The sequence below is a fragment of the Volvox carteri genome (assembly GCF_000143455.1).
Source record: "Volvox carteri f. nagariensis unplaced genomic scaffold VOLCAscaffold_13, whole genome shotgun sequence".
NCBI lineage: Eukaryota > Viridiplantae > Chlorophyta > Chlorophyceae > Chlamydomonadales > Volvocaceae > Volvox > Volvox carteri.
The window spans coordinates 734,442-762,232 of NW_003307556.1; the positions used below are offsets into that span (position 1 = coordinate 734,442).

Here is a 27,791-nt window from a genome sequence, read left to right on the forward strand (position 1 = left end):
GGCCGGTCGAAGAATAGCTAACAATCGGCCATCCTGTATCCGGGACTCTCGTCTTTTCCCGAACTTCTTTGCAAGAACATCTTCATTGGCATGTAAACGAAGGAATGTGGAAAGAGAATGGCAGAAGCGCAAGGGATGGCGAAGAAATTAAGGCCCATTGGAAGCAGGCTGCTGATAATTCGTGCAGAACTTGGGTGTATCGTAGCGTGAAGAGATCTCGAGACTGATTCTGGAGCCAACTACTATGGACGAGACTTCGCTTGTATTTATGGCAGGGACTTGCCAGTTTCCGTTGCCCTCTACCCATTAACCTATGTAACGTATATCGAGGAGACTGTTTTGTATCCGCGGCCTAGTTTCGGCTCGTATGGGTAGTCTTACAGGTATGGGGTCACGCACCCCCAACCATGTAACACACACACACACACACACACACACACACACACACACACACACACAAGCGTTGGGTGCCCAAGGCGAATCCAGAAAATCCAATGCATCCATGAAGTTAGCAAGCGCATGGCCGAACCTCCTAGGCGATCGGGCCGCACGCAGACACGCAGAAGCGCAATAGCTAGGACAGATGGCAACGGTGGGGCGGGCTTTATTGCAATTCAAAATGCACGTTCCCTTGAAGGCGGCATTGGTCCATGACATTCCCATCGGGACATTCTTTCCTTTTTGTGACGTCACATTGTGGGAGTAATCGGTTGACGTGATGAATTCCAGCTGTCAATTGCAATTCGAATTGCTTGTCGCGTGAAGTCGCGAATCAGGCCACACAACAATCGCCAGGTTGTTGTATGCTGATGATTACAACCTATGCTGTTTACACCTTGATTTGTTTTATTTGATTGAGATGTGAATTTCTGCTTTCGCGACACCGTTTGGAATGTGCACAAATCTTTCGGGGACATGGGAGCGCTTTATCCACGCCGTAATTCAACCTCTTCCCAGGTATCAGTTGTTGATAACACGGATCATGAAAGCCGTGATCCATGGCTATTTATCCAGGTTGGAATCCCCCCGTGGCGCGGAGGCTGTAGCCCCAACAAGCGTGATACGATAATACTGCCACCATTAAGTGTTCATATAATCATCAGTCAAGGAAATTAAACTCACAACCCTGCCAGTGCAGGCAAAGAGTATTGAAGCAACGAGTTCGCGTTTCATACAAGGACTATGTTGACCAGTGTTAAGGGCAGCAAGCTTGCGGCTAACCAAACTATTCAATAAGTACTATATTTGACATATGAAAGATATATCAGTACATGTTCTTAGGTGGGTTTCGTCAAAACCGTACTTGGGAGACGCCCTTTCGTCTTCGGCAGCGTCCCCACCCTAGTCTAAGGACTGAGGAGTATCGTACACAGGCTAGACGTCCCAGCAGCTCGGTTGAGAGCAGGGTCTCCATGGAAGTCTGATTACATATGCTAACGGAATGCATACAGCCACTGTCCTCCATGCCATGACGCGGAGCGACCTGAGACCTTTTTAATCTGAAACGTTAAATCAACTGAGACGCCTGGTTACCCTGCTCCAACGGCTAGTTAGTAGAATAGGACTTAAGTGAGGCTTCTGCGGCCAACGGTCGGAGTTGGGCCGCGACTTCTTCTGGCCCCTCTCAGGATGTCCCATCCGGAGGGTGCCTTCTTAAGATATGTTTATTAAGTATCTGAAACTTTCAACTAGGCGCACCATTGTCGTCTAGACGGCGTTTCAGCCGATGGAACAACCGCGCGACGACGATGGCTCCCGGGCCGCGACTCCGGCGTCGCCGCACCGACCTCAAATCTCTCTGGATACAACAATATCTCCATCTGGCTCTATCGGCAGAGCAACGCCCTGCTCTGAATCAGGTTCGGCCGGAATGGGAACCGGCTCCATCGATGCGACAGCCGACATCACCCCCGCCGACTCTCCCCGGCCAGGAGATGATTTCTTGTGGACGGCAAACATCAGCAAAAAATGGACGAGCCATTCCGGGCCCCGAGTTCCTTCGGAGCTAAACGATGCCACGAGCGCCGGTGCCGTGAGCGGCCAGCCCGCCCTGCCCGCGGCCGCTAACCTGGAGATTAAATCCGTCCGGACAAGCGAGGATGAAGTACCTGGTGAAGGAGGACAAGCGCAAACATCGTCGCCGCAAGGCCAGGTAAGCCGCGCGCATCTCCGTCGCATCCGCAATTTGCGCGAGCGAATCGTGGCAGCCCCTGGCTTGCTTGAAACAATCATAACGCCATATGCCCTCCAAACAGACAATAAAAAAACATCCTTATAACTCCAAAGTCATGCCCATCTCTGGAATTTATGATAAACAAAGTTTGAATTGACCCTTGCTAAAACAAATTCCACTCCTGCTGCTCGCACGGGCGGTTTGGGCTGGGGGCAGACATTGCCGGCCCGGCCGGGGCTTCCCCTGGTCCCCTCCCTGCCGCTGGCGCTCTCCGTGGTCACACCTGCAACGAAAAACCCGCTGCCCGGCTGGGTTCCCACCCACGCGGACCTAGCAGTAAAGAAACGCAACACAGCCGGGGCATCCGGCACCACGGATCCCATGCGCGCCGCCGGCCTAGGTTTGGTGCTACCCACCAACGGAGAGCACACCTACCGGCCAAATGCCCTCTCCGGAGGACCGGCCGATTACACTGTCCGTGCGGCAGCTCTTGGCCGCGATGTCGATTTCAGTGCACGCTCCGTAATCGTGGGTAACAACGGGGAAGGAGGCACCCGTGGCGGTGTGCGCTTCCATCTACCCGACCTCCGTGTGCCATCGAGTCACAATGGTGAGTGTGCTGGCTCTTGGCTGGCTGGCTGGGTGGATGGGTGGGTTATGTGGCTGGGTGGGTGTGGCATTGTTGTAAATGTGTGCGGCTGTAGACATGTTGGGTTAGGCTCTGCTGCTTCAAGGGGGCTTGGGGACTTGGCAAACTCTGACTAGTCGCGTTGGGATAGTAGTGGTGCGTGTTCGCCGTGTAGCCGATATATGAGAACGCGTATGGGTTTGTGAGAGGCGGTAAGCTCAGCGGAGTAAAGCCACGAGCAGAAGGAGGCATCTACAAGGTGTCCGGGGAGGGGGCCTGAGGACTTCGCACGGGTACAGAGGCTCCTTCGGCTCATCTCATTTACACGGTTGTGCAAGCCGCTACATGTCCCCCTTGCAGCCTTCAGGAAGTGGATTAATATTATCGGCTTCTGTGCTGCACTCAGACCTGGTTCCCAAGCTCCCCTCCCTTCCCTTCCCACCATGCAAATCATCCTCGGCCGTTTCCGAGCTGTGCCTTAAACCTGATCTCCTTTCCCGTCCGCAGGCGTTTTGGCTGCCCGCCGGCGGCTAACCATGCGGCAGTCACTGGCGCAAAGACTTCGACCCACGGGTCAGTCAGGGCTGCGGTTGGTGTCGGGCTTCGTGACTTGTTTGTGGGCCTCTAAATGGGTGGACAAGCGATCCTGACAAATCCTGATTAGGAGCGAATAAGGGCGTGGAGAGAGGCGACAGGAATGGGAGGGGAGGAGAGAGGTTGCTTTGGGGAAGCGCAAAGCCTGAGGTGCTGGGTCGGCCAGCTTGGTGGTGACGCACACAACACAGTTCGTACACCAGCTGGAAGGTCTCTGGGGCCCAGGCCCTCATGTTATAGGGAGGAAACATGTACCTGTGGATTGGTTTTGCGTATGCATGCTTGTGGATTGCAGCGATGGCCTCCAAACCGCTCCTGGAAGCGGTCCACAACTATCCTTCCGCTCTCATTTGTACGTACCGGCCGTGCCGGCCTGCCTGGTTCTCCCGTTTCTTTCTCCGTTCATCCACACATCCGCACATGTCATTTCCCGGTTTCCATGCGTCCCTCCCTTCCTCCCTCAGAATCTGCGGATGCCACCAATGCTGTAGGCCGGTATCCTTCCTCAATCAATCCAAACATGGACGCACTGGCCCCCGCTAGCTCCACCCAGGGGCATCAAGGTAGGGATGACGGTAAATCGCAGACAGCTCTCAGCCTAGAGCTCTCAGCCTAGAGCTCTCAGCCTAGAGCTCTCAGCCTAGAGCTCTCACCCTAGTTCAACGTGGGCTGTGGACAGGACTCAGATCCTGAAGGCACCAAGGGAACGAAAAGCCGGAGGCGGAAGGGAGAGTGCAGGGCGGGGAGGGAGGCAGAGCAGAAGGGGGAGCAGCCACCGCATGGGATGGCAGGGAAGCGGAAGCGGCCTGGTGAAGGAGAGCTGTTTGCCGTACGGAGCAGCACAGGGCAGGGTGCCTCAGGGTGGGGCAGGGCAGGGCAGAGCAAGCTAGCTAGGGGCAAACCGCTATGTGGGCTGCGTGGACTGGGTTTGGATTATTGGACGGGTTGAGAGGCTGGGTGGATTGTTGAGAGGCCGCGGGGTGCGCAGCTGCGGCATCTCAACGGGGGCCCTCGTAACAACCGGGGGGGTGTCAGGTGGCCCCACCGACCCTCTGCCCAAGTCCCTGCAATCGAGCTCCTCTACAACGTCTACAAACATTTAGGCCAAGGAAGATCTTCCTCGCCTGTGTATGAATGTATGTATGTATATGTGTACATTTGGGTGGTTGCGATTACCCGGGCTCTCGTCGGCACAAGCGACCATATGCGGCTCGTATGGGTAGTCTTACAGGTATGGGGTCACGCACCCCCAACCATGTAACACACACACACACATATGCGAATAAAAACAAGGGAAAAAGAGGGCAGTGCAACACTGCCTGCATCCGGGTGACAAAAGGACAAAGTAGAGGAGGAAGAGGAAGACGGGGAGGGGGACGAAGTGTCCTGGCTCCGCTGCTTTCTCCCAGAGTCGGCCCGTCAGCGAATCAGCCGGGCCTTCCGCCAGTCAGCTTGCGCGCGAACCGCCTCTTAATTCCCCGTTAGGGAGCTGCCTCTAACCGGTCAGCGGCCTCGGGCGCTGCTGCCACAGCCGGGGCGATAGGTCCCTTCCCGGGGCCTTTCAAGGAGGACGCGCAGCAGACAGGTGGTTCGGGGGGGAAAGAGGGGGGCCCTGGGGGACAAGATGAACCTCAACAGCGTGGGTGGGTGGATGGGTGGGGGTTGAACGGTCGTTGGCTCGCTCTGTCGGGTGGTGGCGTTGAGCAGCGTAGGTGGCGTTCCACGGCTGCGGTAGCTGTGCTGCTGCCGCTGCTACTGCTGCTGACTGCACTCCACTCGGCAGGTGGGGAAACCGCCGCACCGAGAATCTCTCAAACCCGCTCCGAAACCCATTCAAACCAGCTGGGGATGTCGCGAGCGTGGTTTAAGCAACAGGGGGCGGGGGGTAAGGGGAACTGCGCGCCACTCGGGTTCCGCTGGTGCCGCCTCGTCAAACCGCAGCACCTCCCGTCACCCACACGTTTCCCTTCGTCCTCTCTTATCCCTCCTCCCACACAACCACTGTACTCAATTTCTAAAGCCTGCCTGGTTGTAGGGGACATGTACATGGCCCCTTCGACCACCCCCTCCCGTGGCCGCATCACATGCTCAGGGCTGGATCCGGAGAACCAGCGAGCCTCTTGCACAAGTGCGACTCACTCCAGTGCCGCCGGTGACGCACACCACACGCCCAACGTTGAGGTGTCAGGGAGCGGGGCCGTGGGATCGATGCCGGACGCACTAAGCCAGTTCAGTCAACGGCTGGTGCCATGGCGGCGGCGCCTCCTACAAGTGATGAACCACATATACTTTTACTGGCTACTCGTGTTCCTTACTTTCTTTATCATCTTTGAGGATGATTTTAAAAAGGCCTGCCTGCCGCCCACCGTAGACCTGCCGTTGGAAATCATCATCACCATAATCGTTGTTCTATTTTCGTTGGAAATGGGTGAGTAAATGTAGTATGGGGGTTCGGGTCGAGGGGTGATGTCAGGCTGTGTGCCTTGCTTTGACTGCTTGCCTCCGGGCACAGGGCGGCCCAACCAACCGTGATGTTCAGGTTGTCAAAGCGTCCTAAGGCATTCGTAGGATTTCCAGGGTCGCTTATTACGACGGGTAGTTCTCCAAAAACAAGGGATTTCACTTCGGAGCTTTAGTGCAGACAAAATTTGTGTTCATCTATCAAAAGCATTTCTATCTCTTTCAACAGACTGCGGAAGCTCATGATTCATAGTACTTGACGCTCAAAACCTTCGCAAAACATGCATGACTAATCCTTCATGTTCTGTTTGCTTTTTGTGCAGCATTATCGTCTTTGTTGCGCCCTGGCTATTTCCTTGGATTTTACTTTTGGCTGGACGCCATCGGCACGTCCTCACTGGTCTTTGAGGTGCCGACGGTTCGAATCAAATTCTTCGGGGGCTCTCAATACATCAACCTGGCGGATGGTGGCAGCTTTTTCAGCAATGCAGGAAATCAGCTTTACATTTCTAGCAAAGCAGGCCGCGTTGCGAGGGTGAGTGGCCGCGTAAACATAGAGAATAATGTCATTGTCCGCTCACTATTTTAACTTTTTGTGCTACTCCATGAGCAATTATTCACTCATTTTGATACTTTGCACACTGCTCTGTCGTACTCACGCCCCTTCAACAGATCTTCCGGCTAATGCGCATGTTGCGCCTGTACTCGATGTACCAGCAATACGTACGGCGCCGTCGTATCAGGCAAGCATTGCAGGCGGCGGGTGCTGCCGAAGTGGCGAATAATGAGGAGCAGCTGTCTATCATTGAATTTGAAATGCAGCAGGAGATGGACCGGAAGACTAAAGTGGGCCAGAAGCTGGAAGGTGCGGCGCCGCACCGGCACGTGGAACTGCTGCAAGCTCGCCCCCTTAGGAGAGCTTCCTCCCTTCCTTCCCTTGACCCTTCCTTTGATCGCCTTATCCCTACATCCCTACATCCCGTCCGCCGCTCGCTGAGCACTGACATTGACATCTGGAAAGCTGAAACCCAACTTGAACCCCCCCGGGGCTCCGTTAGCCCCTCTCGCCTTCTTGCCCTATCTTCCCGCTTCACTCCGTCCGTTTTACGTCTCTTCCCCCTAAAGGAGGAACTTTCCGGGATAACAGCTCCTTGCGCTCCTTTCGTCGCCCATGTCCTTCCCCGACCCTGTTCCCTCTTCCCTCCCCCCCCCGCTCACGCCTCGTCGGCGTCCTGCACTCACAGAGCTGACCACTCGGCGCATTATCGTGGGCTTGCTCATCATTATCCTGCTGCTTCCCGCCTTCGACATCCGTTTGGGCACCTTCGGCCGCTCCAAGACCGTGGGGGAGGGGGCCCTGCGCATTCTGCACGACATGGCCATTGAGCAAGGCCAGAACACCCCCTCCTTTGATACAGCGTTGAGGGTGAGCTCCGCTGCCCTCCCCCCTGGAGTGGTGCTCGCGGCTGGGAGCGGGAGGACTTGGGGGGCAGACGGGCAAGGAAGCGACATCGAGGGTACTGACGAAATTCGAATGGGAATGGGGACGCGGGTGTCAGCAACACCGGAAGTGTCACATTCTAAAAGCGGAGGGTATCTCACGAGTCACGATCCAAAACATGCTACGTGCTGAAGGAGGACCTGAGTAGCCGCCAAGGAGAGGGCTGTACTTGAGGGTTTGAGGGGATGGTTATTTATGTGACGTTTCGATTCTTAGGTAGGTGGGCAGCGAGTGACGGTTAATGGAATGGCTGTGATCCTGGGGCCGCTGACGTGGTGATATCCGTGGCGGGCGGGTAGCACCACTTGTGCAACACACCACTCGCCTCCAGACGACAACAGCACAGCACAGCACAGAGATCAAAGAGCGAGGCGTCAATGGCCTACGTTCAGGGGGCCCTTGTAGGGCCCTCATCTTGGGAGGATGGGGGAAGGCAGCACGCGCCGTCTCGGAAGACCGCCACTAACCGCCACTAACCGCCACTAACCGCCACTAACCGCCACTAACCGCCACCGGGGCCTGCTTCTCCCTAACAGAAAGGGCATCTATCCCCTGCCAAAGGACTCGTATTGTGCGGTCCCAAATACGAGCGTCCGTACGCCGTGCAGTACAAGTAGACGGCATATTTTTGCTGTACGAGATGACTGATTGTCCTTGAAACGTCTTCCCCCACCATATACAGGTTTTTAAGGAGCAACTGGTTTTTGGCACTGGCAGCAGATCCACCGGCTTCCTCTTCAGCCTCAAAATTGCAAATGTGACGCACATGGTGAAGTCGCAAGCGAGACGGCGGTTCGAGGAGTTGTACTACATGTCATTTACGACGGTCCTTGTAAGTCCCACTTATAGCCTCAGCACAATTTACAAGTCGTACACGTCACATGCCCGCGACATCAGCACCCACCCCGTCGTACACCGTCCCGTGCATGCGGCGTGTTTCCCACCACTGCACCGCTCAAACAGGCTGTGGTCAAACCGTGGTCTGCTAAGTTCAAATCCTGATTCAGGAAGGAGGAATTCGTACCTTCTTTTCTCTACCTGCCATATCCAGCACCGCAACATACGGACAGATTTTAATCGTGTGCCCAACAGGTTTCGATCCCGCCACGCGGCCCCGGGGACCCGCCACTATGCGTGGCGCAGGGATACTGGGGTCCCCTGCCGTAGGGCTCCAGGCAGCCCGCCACTTCTTCAAAAGTCGTTTTTTCCCTCCCTAGCCCCTTCACTTCCACTTCCCGGTTCCCTGTTTCTCGGTGGGGCGACTGAGCAATCCGGTCCATTCTCATGATCTCTGGAAATGCGCCGCCGGAAAACCGCTGCTGCTTCTCCCCCTACCACTCTCGTCGGCTGCCACAGTGCTCTTCGAATCTCTCCGGTGCAGCTGGCAACGGCACCATCACCAGCAACGACACCACCACCAGCGCCACGTCGCAGTGGACTCCGGCAGGCAATGGAGCCGCCGGCAGATGCGACCGCTTGGATACGTTTGCGGTGTACGACTGGCGCTGGTATTCCCAAGTGTCGGTGAGCGAGCGCGTGCGTGAATGGATAGATGAATAAATGATTGACTGAATGAACGAATGAATGAATGAGCAACAGCGGTAGACCGGAGGTAACCACCGAAGAGCCGCAAGTGGATCAACATGAGTGAAAATGGACCAGCACTCCGCTGGTGCTGGTGCTGGTGCTGGTGCTGGTGCTGGTGCTGGTGCTGGTCGTGCTGCTGACGTCGCTGCTGCTGCTGCTGCTGCTGCTATCGCTGTTGCTGCTGTCATTGCTGCTGCTGTCGCTGCTGCTGCTACTCCTGGTGGTGCTCGGTGTGGTGACTTGTGAACCTGAACCACCGTAGGTTGGGACTATATCATTCTAAGGAATGTCGAACGTATTGTCCACCTGTTTAGCTATGCCCGAGCCCGCCGACTCCTGCTTGGTGGCCATGGCTCCAAACTTACGGCATAGCCCGGGACTTGTATCTTGACGCCCTGTGAAGGGCGGATTGGATTGGCCTTCAATTAACGATTTGGCACCGCTGGCGAGGGGGGTCCTGATGGCGAATACTTTGCGAAAATAAATTAAGGTTGATAGTCCTAATATCCCCGGTTCCGTTACTACACGCTGGGGATCTTTGTCCCGAAACAAACGTTCCTTTTCTTCCTTTTATCTTTATTTTTATTTCTGCTGCTGCGCGTGCTGGACCTCTGCTGTTGTCGCTGCTGTTGCTGCTGCTGCTACAGGCCATGCTCAACATCGCCCGCAGCTTGTTCATCATCGCGCTGTTAGTGATGGGAGCTTTCTTCCTGAACCGGGACTCCCGTAACCTGGTGCTGATGCCCATTGAGCGCATGTTGCAGCGAGTGCAGGTGAGGGAGGGGGTAGAGGGGTAGGGGGGTAGGGGGTAGAGGGGGAAGGGGGGTAGGGGGGGAATAACGAGTGTGATGCGGGAGGGCTTGATGACGTAAAACTGTCGTCAGCAGCAGTAGCAGCAGTAGCAGCAGCAGCCATATGATGAGAAATCGCGGAGGTTTCCCCAAGCAGTAGTTTCGTGTCGGTGGTTGTGAGTTAGGGTTGGTTAGGGTTAGTTAGGGTTAATGAGTACGCACGCTGGTAATCGTGTACGGCTGCAGCAGGGGGCTAAGAGCTGGACGAGATTTGCAAAACGGGACAGGATCTGGGGACGGGGACTTTGATTGGCGACCTAGCTGCAGCGGCAGGAGTAGTGCATTCGGCTGTAGCGGAGATTTGAAGTTCGGAGCTAGAGGGCCTAGGGGGAAGGCCTGACCTGCCGTGGAGCCATCACTCCTCTACTGGTTGGGGTTGCTTCCTGTTTCCCTTCATCCCGTTTCATGCTAACTGTTGCACTGCTTTGCACTGCTGCAGGAAATGGCGGAGAATCCGCTCGCCATGGCCGAAAGCCGCCTGCAGCTGCAGGCGCCTTGGCAGGATAAGTGAGTACTCTGGGCAAACACACTGGCACGCCTGGTATTGGCACCAAAAATATACATACGTGCATACAGGCAGACAGACAGACAGACAGACACACACACACACAAACCGACTTTTCTCCAATTGCACGGTCCTAGCACCACAACCAACCAACCAACGAATTAACCAACCAAACAACCAGGGAGGTTAGGGCATCAGCTCTCTAAGAGCTGTAGCCGCCGCAGACTCTTACGCGCGTGGGCCTGACACCAGCGGGAGTGGAGAGGTGGCTGTGTTACAATTCGGGGGGCCGGCGATGACTTGAGGCTCCCAATGCTCCCAAATTCTCTGGAGAGGAAAGGCTAGCGTGCTTCGGCGGACTTTACTCCAGCGCAGGCCAGACCAGCTGCAGCGCCAAGCCCAGGCTGACATAACGGTGTTACCGTTACCCGCATACTCGCACTCACCCACCTAAACATGCACATGGGCCGTACACTCATCCGGAATAACACCCGAGTATCGTACAAACTGCCGCTATATCTCTATCTCTATCATGCATGTCATGGCGGTTTCGTACGGTGTACGGGGTTATACACAAAACTCGATTGCCATGGGCGTATATGCTCTATCTATCGTCCTGCGTCCGCGCCCGCCAACCCACTTCCATTCTGTCGGTGTTCCTTCCACTGCCATCCCAATCCTGAACCCCCTTAAGGCTCCAGAGACTCGCGGAAACGAACACACGAATAGCCGGCCCGGGGAGCAGCAATCGCGACAGCCTCATAACCAGTTTTGGCCTGGGCCGTAACAGCAGCTCCAGGAACAGCGATTCATCAACGCCGCCGCTGCCGCCGCTGCTGCCGCCGCTGCTGCTTACCGGCGGAAATACCGACGGCGGCGCCGTGGGCGTATCACCGGCGGGCAGCGATACCGCCACCGCCGCCGCCGCCGCCGCCGCCATCGCAAGCGGCAGCGGCAGCGGCAACGCTAGCGCCTTCACCGCGGGCGGCTCGCCGGGCGCCACTGACCGCAAGGCCACGATTTACCGGTCTGGCGGCGGGGAGCACGGCGCCTCGAGGCTTGCCCGCCTGTCCCTGGCGACTGCCGCCGACGGCCCCGGCAGCCTGGTGGCGGTGGCGGGAACCCTCCATCGGCAATCCCTCCGCTTCAACGCGATGGAAGCCGCGCAGGCGGTTTCGCCGTTCAGGGTACGCACTGTGTACTGCGCTGCTGTACTGTGTACTGTGTACTGTGTACTGCGCATGCTGTATTGTGTACTCTGTACTGCGCATGCTGTATTGTGTACTGTGTACTGCTCGTGTGTACTGTGTATGGCATCTGATTTACAATATGCAAGGCACAGCCGGTGCGGTGTTCTGCAAACTGTGGAGGCATCGTACGCGATGCATTGATTGGTTGTGTACGGCGTGTTCGGGGTGGTGGGGCGTACGGGGTTTCGGTGTGTGTATTGGAAGGGGCGTTATGGGGATGAGGACCCAGGTATGGGATCCCTTGTGCCTTGTCGGGTGATTGTTTTGCATAACAGCAATGTAATAGATTAGATTCTGCAGGTGGGTTCGAATATGGGACTGTTCCCACCACTGTTGCCACCGTTGTTGCCACCGTCGAAGGTCCGTAGCTGGAAGGAATATGGAATGAGGGCTACGAAAGCGGCGCTGCTGCAGACAACTGAATCTGCTGGCCCAGCTGCTGCCATGTGCAAAATTACACACACATACACACATACACACACATACACACACATACACACATACACACACATACACACACATACACACACATACACACACATACACACACATACACACACATACACACACATACACACACATACACACACATACACACACATACACACACATACACACACATACACACACATACACACACACATACACACACAAAGAAACAAACACAGCAGCCCTCGCCCGCCGCACACATAGCAAGCAATCGGCTATACTGAATATTATTACATACGTACATAGTGGAGCTCACCCACTTAAAGCTTACATACATACACACACATACGCCGTTGGGTCGCAGTCTTTCGCGCATTTTCCGTTAAAATGTTCTTCCAGCCCAGCCCCGCCCAGCCCCTGTCTGTCTGTCTGTCTGTCTGCTTGGTGCCTATGAGCTCGCCCAGGGCTCGTATGGTTGCAAACTTTGGCCGTATGGGTGCACACTTTGAACGGTAACGCGCAACTCCAGAAGGTGTAACGACCCCCAACATACGTGCATACATACGTACATACACACATACGTACGTACATGCACACGTACATACGTACATACACACGTACATACATACACAGGGCCAGCATACCGCTCCTCTTCCCCCTCCCCCCGTCGCTCCCTGGTTCGTCAGCGCCTGCGCCCGATAAATGGGGGGTGGGAGGTGGGGGGAAAGCCCGATAGCGCTAGTCCTGGTCGTCCGAAGACCGGAGAAACACATGAACCACAACTCAACCACAACTGAGGCAGCCGGCCCAGCGCCGCAAACCACCTGGCCACCCACCGTTATTCCCCCATCCACCGTTATTCCCCCATCCACCGTTATTCCCCCATCCACCGCTATTCCCCCATCCACCGCTATTCCCCCATCCGCTACTCACGGTTCCAACGTCCCCCCCCCACCACCACCGCCCTGGTTCCCCCCGGTCCCCACCTTCACCACCAGGCGAACCTCAGAGCTCGTTGGAGCCGCTTCCGGGACCGTCTTCAAGCTCTGGTGCAAAAGATGTGGGACTACCTGTGGGAGGGCCCCGGCGGGCAGGACGAGGAGAACGCAGCCGCAGCCGCCACCACCACCACGGGGAATCCCGTCCTTGGTGCAGGAGCGTACGAAACGGAGGTGTTGGAGAATTCCATCGCCAAGATTGGCGCACTTTTGGCGATTGGTTTCGGAGACGCCGGTGCTGAGGTCATCGCGGAGAATATCCGAAACGACGGTGACATCAACCCCATGGTGCCGGGCCGCAAGACGGTGGCGGTGTTCGGGTTTTGCGACATCCGGCGCTTCACGGACACGACGGAGGTGCTGCAGGTAGGTTGCGGAGTTGGTTGGGAGGTGGTTGCGGTTCGTTAGGATTTGCACAGCTTGGGGGTTGGGTTATATTAGGGTTTTTGTCAGCTTCGGGTGGTTGCAAAAGGTGGTTGCCTGTCAGGGAATGTGGACATGAAGGGGGATGAAGTATTCATCATTCATTTTTCTAGGGACAACAGATTTCGCCCAACCCGGGTGGGTGGGTAGGGCGAAGGGGTGCACAAGCATGCTGAAGATACATTTATTACATTACTCATATGTCCATTTTTGTGTTTCATGTTTTTCAATTTTGGGATCGATTTCAGTTTGCTGCCTTTTGGATTGCTCTCAACTTGTTTCTTTTTTTGTTTGTTTGTCATTCGGCCTCTGGCCCCCGTTTGTTGGCTGGTGGAGTTGTTGGTGGAGTTTGGTCAGTTACCAAAATATATGTTGTAGCTTTGGGTAATGATAACGGTGTCTCCCTATGTGTGTATAATATCATGGATGGACATACGTTACACCACTATGTCGTACAGACCGTTGGAGGTTAGGCCGTTGCGGTAATATTGACGCTACACCCTTCCCAAAAACAGCCTCGCCACGCGCTCGCTCGACCCCGCAGGAAGAAGTCATGGAGTTCGTCAACTCCATCGCCCACATCGTACACACGAGCGTATCAACCCACGGAGGCGCACCCAACAAGAACATCGGCGATGCTTTCCTGCTCGTGTGGAAATTCCCGCGGGCCGTACAGTTGCGAGATCTCAGCACTTTGAGCCGGTAAGTGCGCAGCCGTGTATGTGTATGTGTGTGTGTGTGTGTGTGCGTGTGTGTGTGTGTGTGTGTGTGCGTGTGCGCGTGGCTTAGGCGGGAACATCGCCTACGTCAAAACACAGTCCGCAGTGCAGGTGTGTGCGTATGTACGTATGTATGTTCTTGGGTAACCATTAAGACGTATGTACGTATGTATGTTCTTGGGTAGCCATTAAGATATTCGAGTCACGTAGTAGCCGTACGGCAGTTGTGGTATTTTGTAGAAATGGGGGAGCGCTCCTCTTTTAGATGTTGAGAAGGGAAGGGAAGGGAACCTTGAGGAGAAGGGAAGGGACTCGAAACGTTGAGGAGAAGGGAGCCCTAGGGCAAGGGGATCAAGCGGAGAGCACAACTTCAGGTGTGGCGTCTTGCAACTCCAGGCAGGCAGGTGTAGCAGCTGACCGCTGAAAAGGTCTCTCGAGTTGCTGGTGGTCGCGCTCTGCGCGTATTTATAGCGCCGTACTGTGTACCGGCTGCTACAGCAGGTGACCCAACCTAGCTGCAATGCCGCAACGTACTTCCCCCCGCACACAGGCGCGAACATATCGCCAACGCATCACAAGGTTCGGAAAGCAAGCGGGGCATGGAACGCTCCGCTTTGCACACCCCGCTCGGAACCGGCAGTATCGGCGGAGGGGGAGGTCTTGGCGGCATTGTTGGCGGCGCAGCCAACGGAGGCGGTGGCGCCAGCGGCAGCGGCAGCGGCAGCTCCGCCGCCGTCGCCGGCGCCTCCGGCACCCATCCTGGTTCCGCCGGGGGCCTTGTCGCCGGCAGTGGCGGCGGAGCCTCCGCCGGCGCCGCCGCCATCACTGGCCCAGCAGCCGCAGCCATCGCTGCCTCAGCTGCAGCCTCTGCCTCCGCTAGCCCTGGCTCATCAATGATCCCGTCTGTAGCCCCCAAGCCCTCACTCAGCGCATTGGCACTCAGCAGCGCTGGCCGCGTGTCCATAAAGCGGAAGTTCTTCTCCCTGGGTTCGAACCGCGTGGCCCCCGTCAACACAGGCGGTGATGGCTCTCTAAGTTCCAACAATCATCACATGTCGTACGTGGCAATGAACAGCCTGCCTCGAGTCAACACTCTCGCCCAATTTGCAGACGACTCCTTCCCCCTGACGGGTAGCGGTGAGCTGCGGTGCGAATGTGCGCCTGAAGGGGTGTGAGGGTGCGGGATCAGGAGGAGGGAGGCGGAGGGAGACGGAGGGAGACACATCACATCAATCCACACCATTACTTCCTTGATGCCACGAGTGGAACAGTATTCAATAACAATATAGAGTTTCGCCATGCCAACCACGTAATAAAAACGCAGTGGATTCAGCTAATAAATGAAGCAGCAAAACATGCACAAACCCCTCCCCACCTCCTCTTACCTTGTTCGGTACGTTTTCGCGGGGACTATCAACACCCTAAAACACCCCCTCGTCGCACCACGATACCCTACCTGCCCTGCCCAAAATCTCTTTTCCCACAATGACTACTCCGGCCCCTAAAACCCGAAAACCCTAAAACCCTAATAAAAGTAAATCATCTAAAACCCCTAAAAACCCCTAAAACCCAACAAACACTCCCAGACGGGCCGCATGTCGGCTCTGCCAACAAGCTGACCTACATCAAGGCCCTCATGTCGCTGAAACACGACGTGGACCTGAGCTGGGAGACCAAGAAGGAGGTCATCACCGCCATCGCGGACAACGCCCTGGCTTCCTTCGTGCTCATACAGCTGGCCCTTAGGAGGTGGAGGCTATTGCGGGTTGGGAGGAGGATTGCGGCGGGTTGAAGGGGCTGGGAAAGACGGGGGAGAGCAGGCAACACCCCTGTGCCATGTTCAACCCCTGTTCCAGTCCAAAGTGCAGTGTAGTCGAATGCTGCTTCGAGCTGGGTTCATGTCTCTCGTAACGTTTTGCTGTCCTACCCACTTTGCTGTCCTCTTTGACCCGTAGGGGAGAAGCTCTCGTAGGCTCACCTATTCGGCCCCGTCGTATAGATATTGCGCCTCGGAGGCAACCAAGGTTTTTGGCCCATCTTTGCCTCGTTGGCCTAGCAGTATTCCGCCTGCTGCACCCAGTGCCCCTTCCGTGCCTTCCATCCCCCGGCTTAGCCAAGGCCGTGCTTACCACGTTACCCCCTCCGGGCTTCCGTCCCAACTGCGGGTTTGCTGCTGCTGCTGCTGCTGCTGCTGAGGTACAGATCCGCGCGCCTCAAGAAGTACGCGATGCGAAAGGATCTCAATCGCCGCATGCCCGGCTTCCAAATCGCCATGGGCTTTGGCCTGCACGTGGGCTGGGCCATTGAGGGCGCCATCGGTGGGTGCTTGGGGTGGCCTTTATGGCTAGGGATGTGGGGCTAGGGATGTGGGGCTAGGGATGTGGGGCTTGGAACCAACCGTTCGGTAGGGTATCCCCCGAGTTCGTGAGACTGCTGCAAGTTGCAACAGGCGTTGGTCAAAACACACACATACGCATACATACATACATACACTATATGCAACCTACTATACGCACACTAATACATATGCTAACGCATACACATGTTAATGCTGCCACGTCAGGCTCCGAGTACAAGATTGACGCCAGTTACCTAAGCCCCAATGTCAACATGGCCTCGCGCCTAGAGGCTGCCACCAAGCAGTTCGGCGTGCCCCTGCTTTTGTCGGAGGACTTTGTGGACTGCCTGTCCAACGAAGTGCGCAGCAAGGTGCGGGGGGAGTTACGGGAAAGAGAGGGAAGGAGGGAGAGGAGTGGGTATGAGAGGTGGGGGTGGTATAAGGACTGGATGCTTCCCTAAACAAGTAGGAGGGGGGAAGGGAAACTGGGGGAAGGGGGACAATTCTTACGGTAAGGTGGGCCGCGACCTCATCCCCTTGAACTCAGGCTCTGGCTGACTGGCTAGGCTGGTGTGGGGCCATTCAACCCTCACTCGCATCCCATCCCACCCCACCCACCCACTGCACATTTTCCCAATGGTCCTCCAGGTTCGCCAAATCGACTGCGTAACAGTCAAGGGTAGTACACAGCCTATGGGGCTGTACACGTACGACATTGACCTGGAGGCGGTTCCGGAGCCGTCAAAGGAGGAGGTTGAGGAGGGTGAGTTGGTGCCCTACACTGGCCTTTGAGCCTTTGTGTTGCAAGTCCCTTGTTGTTGTTCGAGCCCTGTCCTTCCGGCTGCTATGAGCGAGGCCAGCGACCGGTGGTGGAGGAGGTGGTGGTGGTGGTGGTGTTAAAAAGAAGGTATGGAATTGAGTGGAATTACCCCCTAGATGGCGGCTGTGATCCAGGATGTCTTATGTCCTGAGCCCTGTCCCGATATCGTCATCATGCCCTATACACAGATCGACATACCGACATGTACTGCATGTGGATCTCGCGTAGCCCAATTCCGAATCCAATACGGTACCGTCGTACTGTCGCAACGACCTGTAATTCTCATTATGCTGCCTCTCGTGTCCCTCAATCCTTTCATACCGCCATGCCCCCCATTCGCAAAGCAATCTATCCGTCCCCCTTCCCTTCCCCCCGTAACCCCCTCCCCCGTCCCCCAACTATCCGCAGGTGACGACAGTCCCGTGGAGGAGCTGATGTGGAGGTCGTACATTTGCAATAACGAATGGCAGGAGAATCCAGATCTGGTGGACAGCTGGGGAGTGGATCCGGATTTCAAGGAGGACTTTGATCGCGGGTTTCATGTGAGTGGCTCCCACCCATCCTACACCACTTACAACGGGGTTCAGGTTTTGAGCCTTCTAAGAGCCCGGGCTTCAGCTTTCAAGAGTATCAAGGCCATTGCTGCCATTGCTATTTTTTTGCGCTTTCAAGGATTTCTTGTACACGTTACTGGGACGAAACGTTTGACGATCAAGCAAGTGTTCACACTATCATGGCCATAAAGGGTGATGTGTATGGTGCCCCGGCGCTACCCCCCCCCCACCTCCCCATGCACCCGCTGCCGCCCTCATGCACCCGCTGCCGCTTTCCTGACCGCGGCCTCAACGTCGCCTGGACGCCGCCTCCCCCACTCCGCACACCGCAGGCCTACCGGACCGGCAACTGGCCCGAAGCCCAGCGCTGGCTGGAGCTCACCCGCACTGCCTTGCGCGACGACCTGGGCCAGACTCGCGTGGACGGCCCCTCCGACGTGCTCCTTCGCTTCATGGCGGAGCACAACTTCACGGCGCCGGCCAGCTGGAAGGGGTACCGCGAACTCACGGAGAAGTGAAAGATAGGAAGGGGATTTTGGCAAACTGTTGACTGCTGTTGCTGCGGAGCCCGGCCTATTGGCATGTACATCTACCGCTACTGCAATAAAAAGCTGCACAGGGGACCCGGTTCCGGAGCAGCTAGGTGGCGCGGTTCAGGAGAGAAACCCCGGGTTATTTCTTTTGAGCGGGACACGGTCTGGTTCCGGAGCAAGATTCGAGGCGGCACGGTTCCCGAGCCGTGTCGAAGCGTATCTCCTAGAGGGGTTGAAGCCAGGTGTAGGAGCAGTACGGGCGGTGACGGAGACTCGCCCAGTTAGCTGACCCGGGAGCCCGTCCGCAGAAAGCGGTGGCGGGGCGAGGCGCTCGTTGCGCGTCAAAGGCAAGGAGAGGGGTTTCGGTGGAGACGGAGGGGACCCCTGATATCGCGTATCAGTGGCACATTCGGTTTTGTTGTCTTGGTGGCGCTGCTATGTAGCCAAGGTAGAGGCGGTGGTGGTGATGGCGGTGGTAGCGGGGTAGTGGGGGGGGGGACGGGAGGTCCCGATGCTCCGTGGAAGGGTGGGTTCATGCGTGTGGCCGCAAGAGGGAGGTATCAGCCATGGGAATATGGGGGTATCAGCCATGGGGAATCTACGCTTGTTTAAGTGTGGGAAGCTTTTTGGAGGGTTTTGTGTGGGAGCGTATTGGAGGAGGATTGGGGTTTCTGCCCAACCTGCTTTCCGATGGTGAGCACTAAAGTGCATTTGCATGCCCGCATGGCCGCCGGAGCACCTGGCGGCATGTCCCGCGCATTTCTCTTGTGTGTGTGTGTGCGTGTGTGTGTATGTGTGTATGTACGTATGTGTGCAATGTGAAGATAGTGCGCCGTACTTGGGGAAACTTTGCAGGAAACGTGTTCAGGCGTGATACACCTTAATAATCCATCGAGTCCCTGGATCGATCCTTGGGCGCTACAGAAAAGGAATCTCGGTTTGTCAGGCAGATGAAAGAAAATCGTTGGAAGGTGGCAGGTGCGCATCCGTGTCGATGCGTGGGCGGTGAAGGACTTGAGTCACCCTGAGACGCGCGAAGACGCGAAGAGAGAGGCCGGCGGGCACCGCCGTAGATACGGTAACAAGTCCTTCTGGGTGCTGCAGCTAGGTGGTGATCGGGTCTGAAACTGATCTGAGTCTCTGATACTAGTGTAGGGAACCTTGGGGCTTGTCAGATGAGCGGGGACTGCTGATGTGGGCCAGGGAAGGAGGGCAGGGAGCAGGGTTCTTCCCATGAATGAAGGTGGCGACATACATACGTATGAACCATTTGAACCATTAGCCCCTGGCACCCAGAACCACATGGATTGACGTGCGGTAAGACGTATAGAAGGAAGATGAGGGGGGGGGGCCCAGATGGACAGAGAGAAGTTGGAGGTGGGAAGTGGGCGTAGCGTCATCTTCTGTTGTTGTCACCGGGCACGCAAGGGAAGTACGGCAGTCCTGCACATAAAACCCAGTGCCTGGCACATCTCCTGCATCCTGACCGGACCTCTCCCCCCGCACCTCCATCACTGCAACTCACCTTACTTCACCTTACCCGTCGCCTCACTCGCGTCGGGGGACATGACCTCACTCCGTACTCACTCCGTACTCACTCCGTACTCACTCCGTACTCACTCCGTACTCACTCCGTTATGCGCTTATTCATTAACCCTTTTATTATCCGTTAGTATGGACCTTAGATGGCCGTCCCCAGCAATTACTTCAGGCGGTTCCACGCCACCCACTTCTTTTCTGCGCCTAACATTAGCAACAGCGGCCCTGTCTGTCCATTTGTCGGTGCGTCGGCCAGTCTGCCAGTCTGTCTGTCTGTCTGTCGGCCCAGTTTTGTGACTGCCAGAGAACTTAAACCACTTCGTCTGCTTGTCGGAAAGCTGTACATACATCTGATTGCAGAGGATCGGCACTCCAGCGCTGTGTTGTGATATGCAGAAGGCGGTGGGTATTTCCCCACAGACGCCTCCGCGCATTGCGCTCACAGGCATCTAAAACACGCACGTTATATCTAAGTGCATTTTTACGGCGTAGGAGGGGGGGAAAACGGAATGATGGACGAGAGGCCGAAGGCTGCTGGGGTTGAAGCCCTCCACCGAAGGCAGCTGCTGATTAACGAAATCCTGAACTGGTCAGACAATCTGTTTATCTGAATATTTCGCCTGGTTGGTGTTGGTGACGTTGAAGTAGGCTGTGAGGGCAACAGGAAGGTAACCTGTACTGACCGGGCCTGCCGCTGCTTACATCATCGTCGTTGCCGTTGTGAAGGCCTGCATGCACGCATGTATGTACGGTGTACGTATGTATGTATGTGTGTTGAGGCTTAGACGTCCAGGTTCCTGGCGCAGACATCGGCACCGGCACCGCCGGCTGAACAACATCCGGGAAGTGGCTGTGAAGGAGTTGTGTGTTGCACCCACCGTTGGCCCACTCCCGTTCCAGTGAGGATATACGCATACACATATGCGTGTTTTGCGTCCAGTGGAAGCGCAATCAGGAACGTGGTCAGCAGCAGCAGTAGTAGCAGTAGTCGTCGTCGTCGTCGTCGTAGTAGTAGTAGTAGTAGTAGTAGTAGTAGTAGCAGTAGTAGCAGTCGTAGGAGGAGGAGGAGGAAGAGGCGGTGTTCATGCAATGCAGGCTTGCATCTGATCCTTGAGATGTGCACGATACCTCACGCCTGCGTGTGTCATACCATTTAAGTGAAGCTCCCCTGAGGTAACACTTACAGCTTTTCATCATGGGCGCCGTTACCGCCTTGGTGCCCATTGTGCATCGTGTCATTGCATTATTTCGCACATACAGCCACGCAGCCATACCGGTGTGGGGCCCAGGGGTGCGGCAACCCCCCGGTGCAGCAAACTCCGGCAATATAGCCTCAGCAACAGAGCGCTCGCCTTTGCTTCGATAAAACACATAAAAAAAACCTTTACTTGAATTCTTATGAGGCGGAAATTGGCTCCGGTTGCTAGCATGCTGTGGGCATCAATGCCTGTGAGCCAAATTACTCCCTGAACCCTCTGAAGTGGCCCCAGCAATGCCGGTGTCACACACCCACTTCAAGCACATGGCCAACCGCGAAGGGGGTCGCACGGTCCAGATGGTGGTGGTGTTGATGGTGGTGGTGGCGTTGGCCAGAAGGCATTCAGCTATCGGGGCTCTCCTCTATCCCTGGGCGGGTGGCCCTGGTGTACACGCGGACCACTCGCTCAAGTGATGCCGACCTTCGACATCTCTTTCCAGACCTGTTGCCAGCTTCCGTACGAATGGTACGGTACCGTACGGATGGTACGAAAGGTACGGTACCATCCGCTGTAACAGCACCAGCAACGCCAGACGCAGTGGTGGCACCCACAGTTTGTGCGTCAAGTTCGGTTACGGGTTATCGGAGCAGGATCATGTTTATCGTACCAAAACGTTTCAAAGCGGTCATATGTAGGGTTCATTTGCCATGCAGTACGGCGAACGAAATCCGTTGACGATGCTGAAATGGAGGGTCCCCCGCCAGCAGCATGGGTTGCAATTTGCGGGTAAGATTGTGTGTATGTATACGACACAGCTTTCCCACGGCGAGGGTTATTAGGCGGCATTAGAGAGTGATAACGGGCGAGCGATGACGGGCAAGAGGAGGTGAGGGTACCCTGCATACCGGCATTTTTCTCTGTTATGTGGTTGTGGTCGCGTTAGTTGCGGACCAACCAAACCCAGTTACCCCAAGGAGCTCTTCCGAGTGATGTCGCAAAGGGGGCCCCAAGAATCCTGCCGTCGCGAAAAAATAACGAACGCCGCAAAACCTGCACGCAAACCTCGTCCGTCAGCTCAAAGCTTATGTGGACCTTTCCCCCGGCCCCCCGCGTTTTCGCTTCCTTCGCAGCCAGCTGGAGAATAGATGCCCGAGTTTTCCACTGCGCACGGGCCCCTCCCTCGGCCCCCTCCTGTGTGCTCCTTGAGGTACCCCTTCTTCCTCCGCCTGCTCCTCCCCTCAGCCGCCCCCACTGGCGGCGGTGAGCAACCCCACACAGCCCAAGTGAGCGGCACAGTCAGCCTCCTCCCCTCTTCATTGTTCCGGATCTAGGAGGCCCTTCCCCTCCCCACCCGGCCTCCCACTGCACCCCCCATTTAACAAACGAACTCCTACCCCTCCCAGCAGCATGTGCCGTAAAACCCAGCCCCGAGCCCAGACACGGCACACGGCCCTCTAGACCGCATGGCCCTCATGTCACGGTGTGGACATGTGCACCCAGGTACGGTCGAATGGCCCGCCCGCCAGCTCGTTTACATGTGCAAACCCCATAGCCCGCACCAAAAGCACACACACACACACACACACACACTCTCTCTCCAGAAAGCGCACCTCGCACGATCCCTCAAGTCGGTCCGAGACTTTTTCCCCACCACCACCCGACGACTCCCACAACCAGAGTTCCCGTCTTAACCCTGAGCCCCCTTCTCCTCCTCCTCCTCCACCACCTTATCCATCCCACCCCATCCCATCCCAGCAACATCATCATCGGTGCCCAGGTTACGCCACGAAGCCCTTGGTCTTGGGTTGCGGCTCGTAGCCGTATCGCGCCTTGAACCTCTGCAGCAGGTCCGGCTCCACGATGTTGATGGTCTCCAGCTGGTTACCCAGACCCACCCACCCGTGGGCCAGGTTGTGCTTGCGGGCGAAGATCTCCAGCTTCCGAGTGCCCGGGCTGAGGCGCTCCAGCAGGGGGTACATCTCGTCAGGCTTGCGGGACGTCTCACGAACATCCGCCACCACCACGTCGCAGTCCACGAACCTGCCGTACCCCGTACGGAGGGGGGGAGATGAGGTTATGGGGTCCAGGGGTGGATCGGAACAGGAGGCTGCGAGCTGCTGCAGGAAGAGATCGCCGACTATTGAGACATACACACACATACATACACACATACATACATACGCACATAGGCAGGTGGCTGACAGAAGTTAAGGCCTGACTTCTGCTCCCGGAGGTTCCGGGTTCAAATCCGTCTGCCGACCCTTCGATGTGTGAGGGGTATTGAATTGGGAGGTGGCCCCCCACCGTCTTGTGGACGTTGTAGGACGTGATTATATCAACTTGCGAGCTGACCAGGAACTAAGTTGTGGCGCCGTTGATCCGCTAGATTTGGTTGGATGCTGGTGGTGAGTTGCTGAACCCAACGAATACATTCTAAAGTCGGATGGGGTGAATGGATTACGGTGCCCCTCTCGCAGGGGAGAGCAGGGAACTGCCTCCAAGGGAAAGGGGGCCGCTGGTGAAGCGATGCCACCCTGTAACAACATCATACGCACACGCACGCACGGCACCGCAGGGGGCCAGGAAAACTGAATCTCATCAGTTCCAGATCCGGTAAATTACCAAATTTGCAACCACACAGATCAAATTTACATCTGCTCCCCCCCCTAACACACCCACATCCACATCCACATCCACACATGTACACGCTCCTACCCCCCCTCCCCCCGGACCGGGACCGGGACCACTCGCTCACCTGTTGAGCTGCGGGTTCCCCTTGATGCCCACCAGGCAGTGCTCTTTGGAGTGGTTCAGCCAGTGGCCGGTGCGGCCCGTGCGGATGAGCCGCTGCAGCTGGTTGGTCTTGACCCAGATCAGCTCGTCGACCCGCTTGTAGCCCCACTTGGCTAGACACTCACGCGCCAGCTCCATGGCGCGACCTGGCGGGGCCCCGGGCAGGGGGGGGAGGGGAGAAGACGAACCACGAATGAGTGAAGCTGATGCCAAGGGGGGGAGGGAGGGGAGGGGAGGGGAGGAGGCAAAGGCGAGGAGGAGGACTGCGCAACACGGAAACGGGCGACGGGGGGGAGAGGGGAGGCGAGAGAGGGGGAGGAAAGTCACCACCATACCACCAACTCCACCAACGCCTACCACCTGTCCATGCAACCACCCGCGGCTGCCTGTCGACCGCATGCAGAACCAACACATACCACGAGCATGTACAGGTGCCCCTCCCCTCCCCTCCCCTCCCCTTCCCCCCCCCACCCATACACACACACACACACTCACCGGTGACCCAAACGAAGATGACGCCATTGTCCTGCAGACAGCCAATGTTCATACTCAGCATCTCGTCATCCTTCATCGTACCGTACGGCAGATCTTGGTGGATCTCCCATGGTGGATCCGCCATAATGACTCCAAACTTGCCCAGTACGGTCATGTCGAAAGAACGAACATCGCAGTTAATCCATTGGGGCTCTTGTAACGCCTGGAGGTACCTGATCGGTTGGTCGGTTGCGGTTGATTGGTTAGCAGTTATTCGGTAAGTTAGGTTCATTAGACACATACTTGTACACATATGCGTGTTCTTATATCCGTGTTGATCTGTATATACATGTATATGTATATGTATATGTATATGTATATGTATATGTATATGTATATGTATATGTATATGTATATGTATATGTATATGTATATATACACATATATGTGGTGGTGGGAATGCGGGTGGTTGGACTTATGGGTTGTGGAACCAGGACGTTAGGGGCCCGCGCGCTGGGCAACACCCCATCCCCCCCCAAGACCCCCCTGGACTCCGACCCCGGGGGTGCACTGCCAGGTCTCCGCTAGGTGAGGGGGGGAGTAAAGAGGACATACATAGATACCACACACAACCTTACATACATACATACATACATATATACATACATACACACAGGGATCAAAGTACAAGAAGATCAATTGGCTTCCTTGGGAAGGGAGCGGTGTACGACAACACCCGCATATTCATTGCGTTTTCTTGTTGGTAAATCTATACGCAGCGGCCCACAGAGACACAGACATTGATACATCCAGATACACTTATGCCGTGCCGTACACACACAAACTCATGGGGCCCCGTACGGCACGTGTTTTCTCCCCTCCTTCCCCCTTACTTGGGCACGCTGGCGCGCAGTCGTGCAATCTCCGCCCCCATGCCGGGTACGTCAGGCTCGGGGTCGGGTCGGTAGTGCACGTACTTGCAAGTGCGCATGTTCCTAAGGAAGGGGTGTGGGTGGGGTGGGGGTTGTGGGGGGTAGCAAGGGAGGGGTGGGGAAGGGTCGTGCCAGTCGAGGAGGGGAAAGAGGGAGTCAGCGTGTGCATTAACCCCGTCCCCACTTTAAAACCCTAAAACCCTAAAATCCTAAACCCCTCCCCCCCTCCCCCCCCGGTGGCCCCACCTGCACGTGTCCAGGTAGCTGCAGTTGCCCAGCGATACATCCGTATGCGGTTGTACGACACGAAAGAAGTGTAACCGGTGGCACGCCAGGGGGTTGCCGTTCATCCTGGGTCCAAACACACATACACACGACACACACATGGGGGGTAAGGGGGAGTTTGGGGGTAGTTGGGGGGTTAAGAGGGAAACGAACACCCCCCTTTCAAACACACGCCAGGGCCGGAGACTGCGCGTAACAAACACAACGCCTGAGGGGTAAGGGAGGGAGGCATTAACCCACACATTCCCTTAAAGCTTCGCTGTGGGGGTGCGAGGAGGGTTACAGTGCCTCCCCAGCACGACACTCATAACATATGCACATACACATACGCATGGTGGTGCAATATGAAGCCAGGGGGGTCAACTGCCAACCCCTGCCAACCGACATCCAATCCACTAACTGCTTCTTTCCGCGCCCTCCCCTTCCCCCTCCCCTCCTACTTCCTGCACTCGTCCTTGGTGAGGTGCGGGCAGTGCTCCCGGATGGCCGAACCGCCCGCGGTACGGAACTGCTCCACGCGGGCGGACTCCCGCGCCGTGGGCTTGGCCAGGATGTCCAGGACCTCCGCACCTCTGCGTGGTTGAGCGGGGGGAGGGGTGGGGGGGATTGAATACTATGTGTGGGGGAGGAGGACGGGGGTTCGAGGGGGGGACCGGAACGGGGAGGGGGGGAGGAGGGGGAGTGGGACGCTTCATTTCAATGGTAAGCGGGGGTCAGGCCAGATAGGAAAGAAAGAAGTGCACACACGTACATACATACGTACATACATACAGGTCGCCCGGACACGAGCACAAACGTGCATGTCCATACTCCTTTCAGGAGTTGCAGTTGAACTAACGGACCGAGGGGTCCCCTCCGCCAATTTCTCCCCCACCCCCCTCCATCTGCCCCTCCCTTGCCATGCAACCCAACACCGCTCCACACACACTGCCGCACCAACCACCCGGAATCCCCTTCCCCCGGGCTACCCCCCCCACACACACACACAGATCTCCTTCACTCACTTCTCCACTTTGACCTTCTCCTTCACGGACCGCTTGTTGAGAAGCCCGTCGAGGTCCAGCAGCCCCCCGCCCCCACCGGCTCCCAGCCCCGGACCAGGGCCCCCTCTGGGCCCCCCGGCCTCAGTGCGCGGCCGCTTGGCGTCGGGAACCGCCTGCAGCTGCTGCTGCTGATGTTGATGATGTTGCTGTTGTTGTTGGCCAGCCAAGGGCGGCGGGGGCGGCATGGAGTTGGCGGAGGTGTCGGGTGGGGGGATCATGGGTGGCATGGGGGGTGGTACGGGGGGAGGCAACCCCAAGGCGCCGCCGATGCCAGATGCCCCCGCCATCATGCCGCCGCCAGCACCGGCCCCCGGGAAGGCCACCAAGGCGCCTGGGTTACCGCACGGGAAGGTGGGGGAAGGTGGGGAGTTCAACTCGAGTTCAGGACTGGGGCCCCGTAGTAACACCGAGATGGGGCACGTCTGTCTGTCTGTCTGTCTGCCTGTCTGCCCGTCTGCATATCTGTCTGTCTGTATGCATGTATATATATGTACATATGTATGTGATGAATCAAGAGGTGGGGAGGGAGGGTGACGGTGCTGCTGCCAGGGTGCAGTTAGTATGTAAGTATGTATGATGTGTGAAACAGGGGGGTGTATCTTCGCCCGTGGCAGCTACCCTGCGAAACCCTGCCTTCCCCGGTATTTCAGGGCACCCTCATCCAGTCACCCTAGTCAACTTCTCAGTGGATCGCTCAGGTTCCGCACCCACCACCAGCATCCAACGGAATCTGCCGGGTCGACAGCGGCCCAACTCCATTCCTGGTCGGCTCGCAGGTTAACTTTATCCCAGGTCACCACCGTCCATCAACTAGGGGCGCAATGCCTTCCACCATCGGAAGGACTTTTGACCCTAATGGGTATCGATCCCGGGATCTCCCGGGGGCAATGGTCGCGCCTTACCAGTAGTGCCAAACCCTAGTATAGTATGTATGTATGTATGTATGTATGTATGTATGTATGTGCTTTGGGCACGAAACTGGGTTCGCCAGGGCATTGGAGGAAAGCGGGATATGTGCGGGGGTGTGGGACGCCATGTGGATATCTTCTTCGCCAACACGAACCCACCCCCCTGCCCTTGCCCCTTCGACCACCCCCCTCCCCCCGACACCTCTCCATACCGCCNCACCACCCGCCCCTCCATACCCGCACCCGCTGCCCCCC

General features: G+C 56.6%; 2 protein-coding genes across 2 annotated transcripts in view; one reads left to right on the plus strand and one right to left on the minus strand.

The window, feature by feature from the left end:
- The window catches only part of VOLCADRAFT_89530 (uncharacterized protein), a gene marked incomplete at both ends in the record, with an annotated part of 21,048 nt that extends 2,700 nt beyond the window's left edge, over positions 1-18,348 (plus strand). The window contains 25 exons of the mRNA XM_002949083.1: positions 1,932-2,152; positions 2,390-2,783; positions 3,309-3,374; positions 3,860-3,958; positions 4,927-4,980; positions 5,179-5,280; positions 5,488-5,823; positions 6,179-6,390; positions 6,528-6,720; positions 7,100-7,281; positions 8,039-8,188; positions 8,713-8,880; positions 9,591-9,716; positions 10,234-10,301; positions 11,003-11,486; positions 12,665-12,694; positions 12,977-13,342; positions 13,944-14,101; positions 14,669-15,255; positions 15,705-15,867; positions 16,315-16,436; positions 16,682-16,827; positions 17,105-17,219; positions 17,685-17,818; positions 18,163-18,348. Coding sequence (XP_002949129.1) covers positions 1,932-2,152; positions 2,390-2,783; positions 3,309-3,374; positions 3,860-3,958; positions 4,927-4,980; positions 5,179-5,280; positions 5,488-5,823; positions 6,179-6,390; positions 6,528-6,720; positions 7,100-7,281; positions 8,039-8,188; positions 8,713-8,880; positions 9,591-9,716; positions 10,234-10,301; positions 11,003-11,486; positions 12,665-12,694; positions 12,977-13,342; positions 13,944-14,101; positions 14,669-15,255; positions 15,705-15,867; positions 16,315-16,436; positions 16,682-16,827; positions 17,105-17,219; positions 17,685-17,818; positions 18,163-18,348 — 4,862 coding nt within the window. The remainder of the gene's footprint in view (positions 1-1,931; positions 2,153-2,389; positions 2,784-3,308; positions 3,375-3,859; positions 3,959-4,926; positions 4,981-5,178; positions 5,281-5,487; positions 5,824-6,178; positions 6,391-6,527; positions 6,721-7,099; positions 7,282-8,038; positions 8,189-8,712; positions 8,881-9,590; positions 9,717-10,233; positions 10,302-11,002; positions 11,487-12,664; positions 12,695-12,976; positions 13,343-13,943; positions 14,102-14,668; positions 15,256-15,704; positions 15,868-16,314; positions 16,437-16,681; positions 16,828-17,104; positions 17,220-17,684; positions 17,819-18,162) is intronic.
- Positions 18,349-22,879: 4,531 nt separating this feature from the next.
- On the minus strand, positions 22,880-25,650 carry VOLCADRAFT_59216 (uncharacterized protein; the record flags this gene model as incomplete). The annotated part of the gene is made up of 5 exons (XM_002949216.1): positions 22,880-23,141; positions 23,857-24,040; positions 24,390-24,601; positions 25,262-25,363; positions 25,547-25,650. 5 exons carry the CDS (start codon positions 25,648-25,650, stop codon positions 22,880-22,882), a joined length of 864 nt encoding a protein of 287 aa, XP_002949262.1.
- Between the last annotated feature and the right edge of the window lie 2,141 nt (positions 25,651-27,791).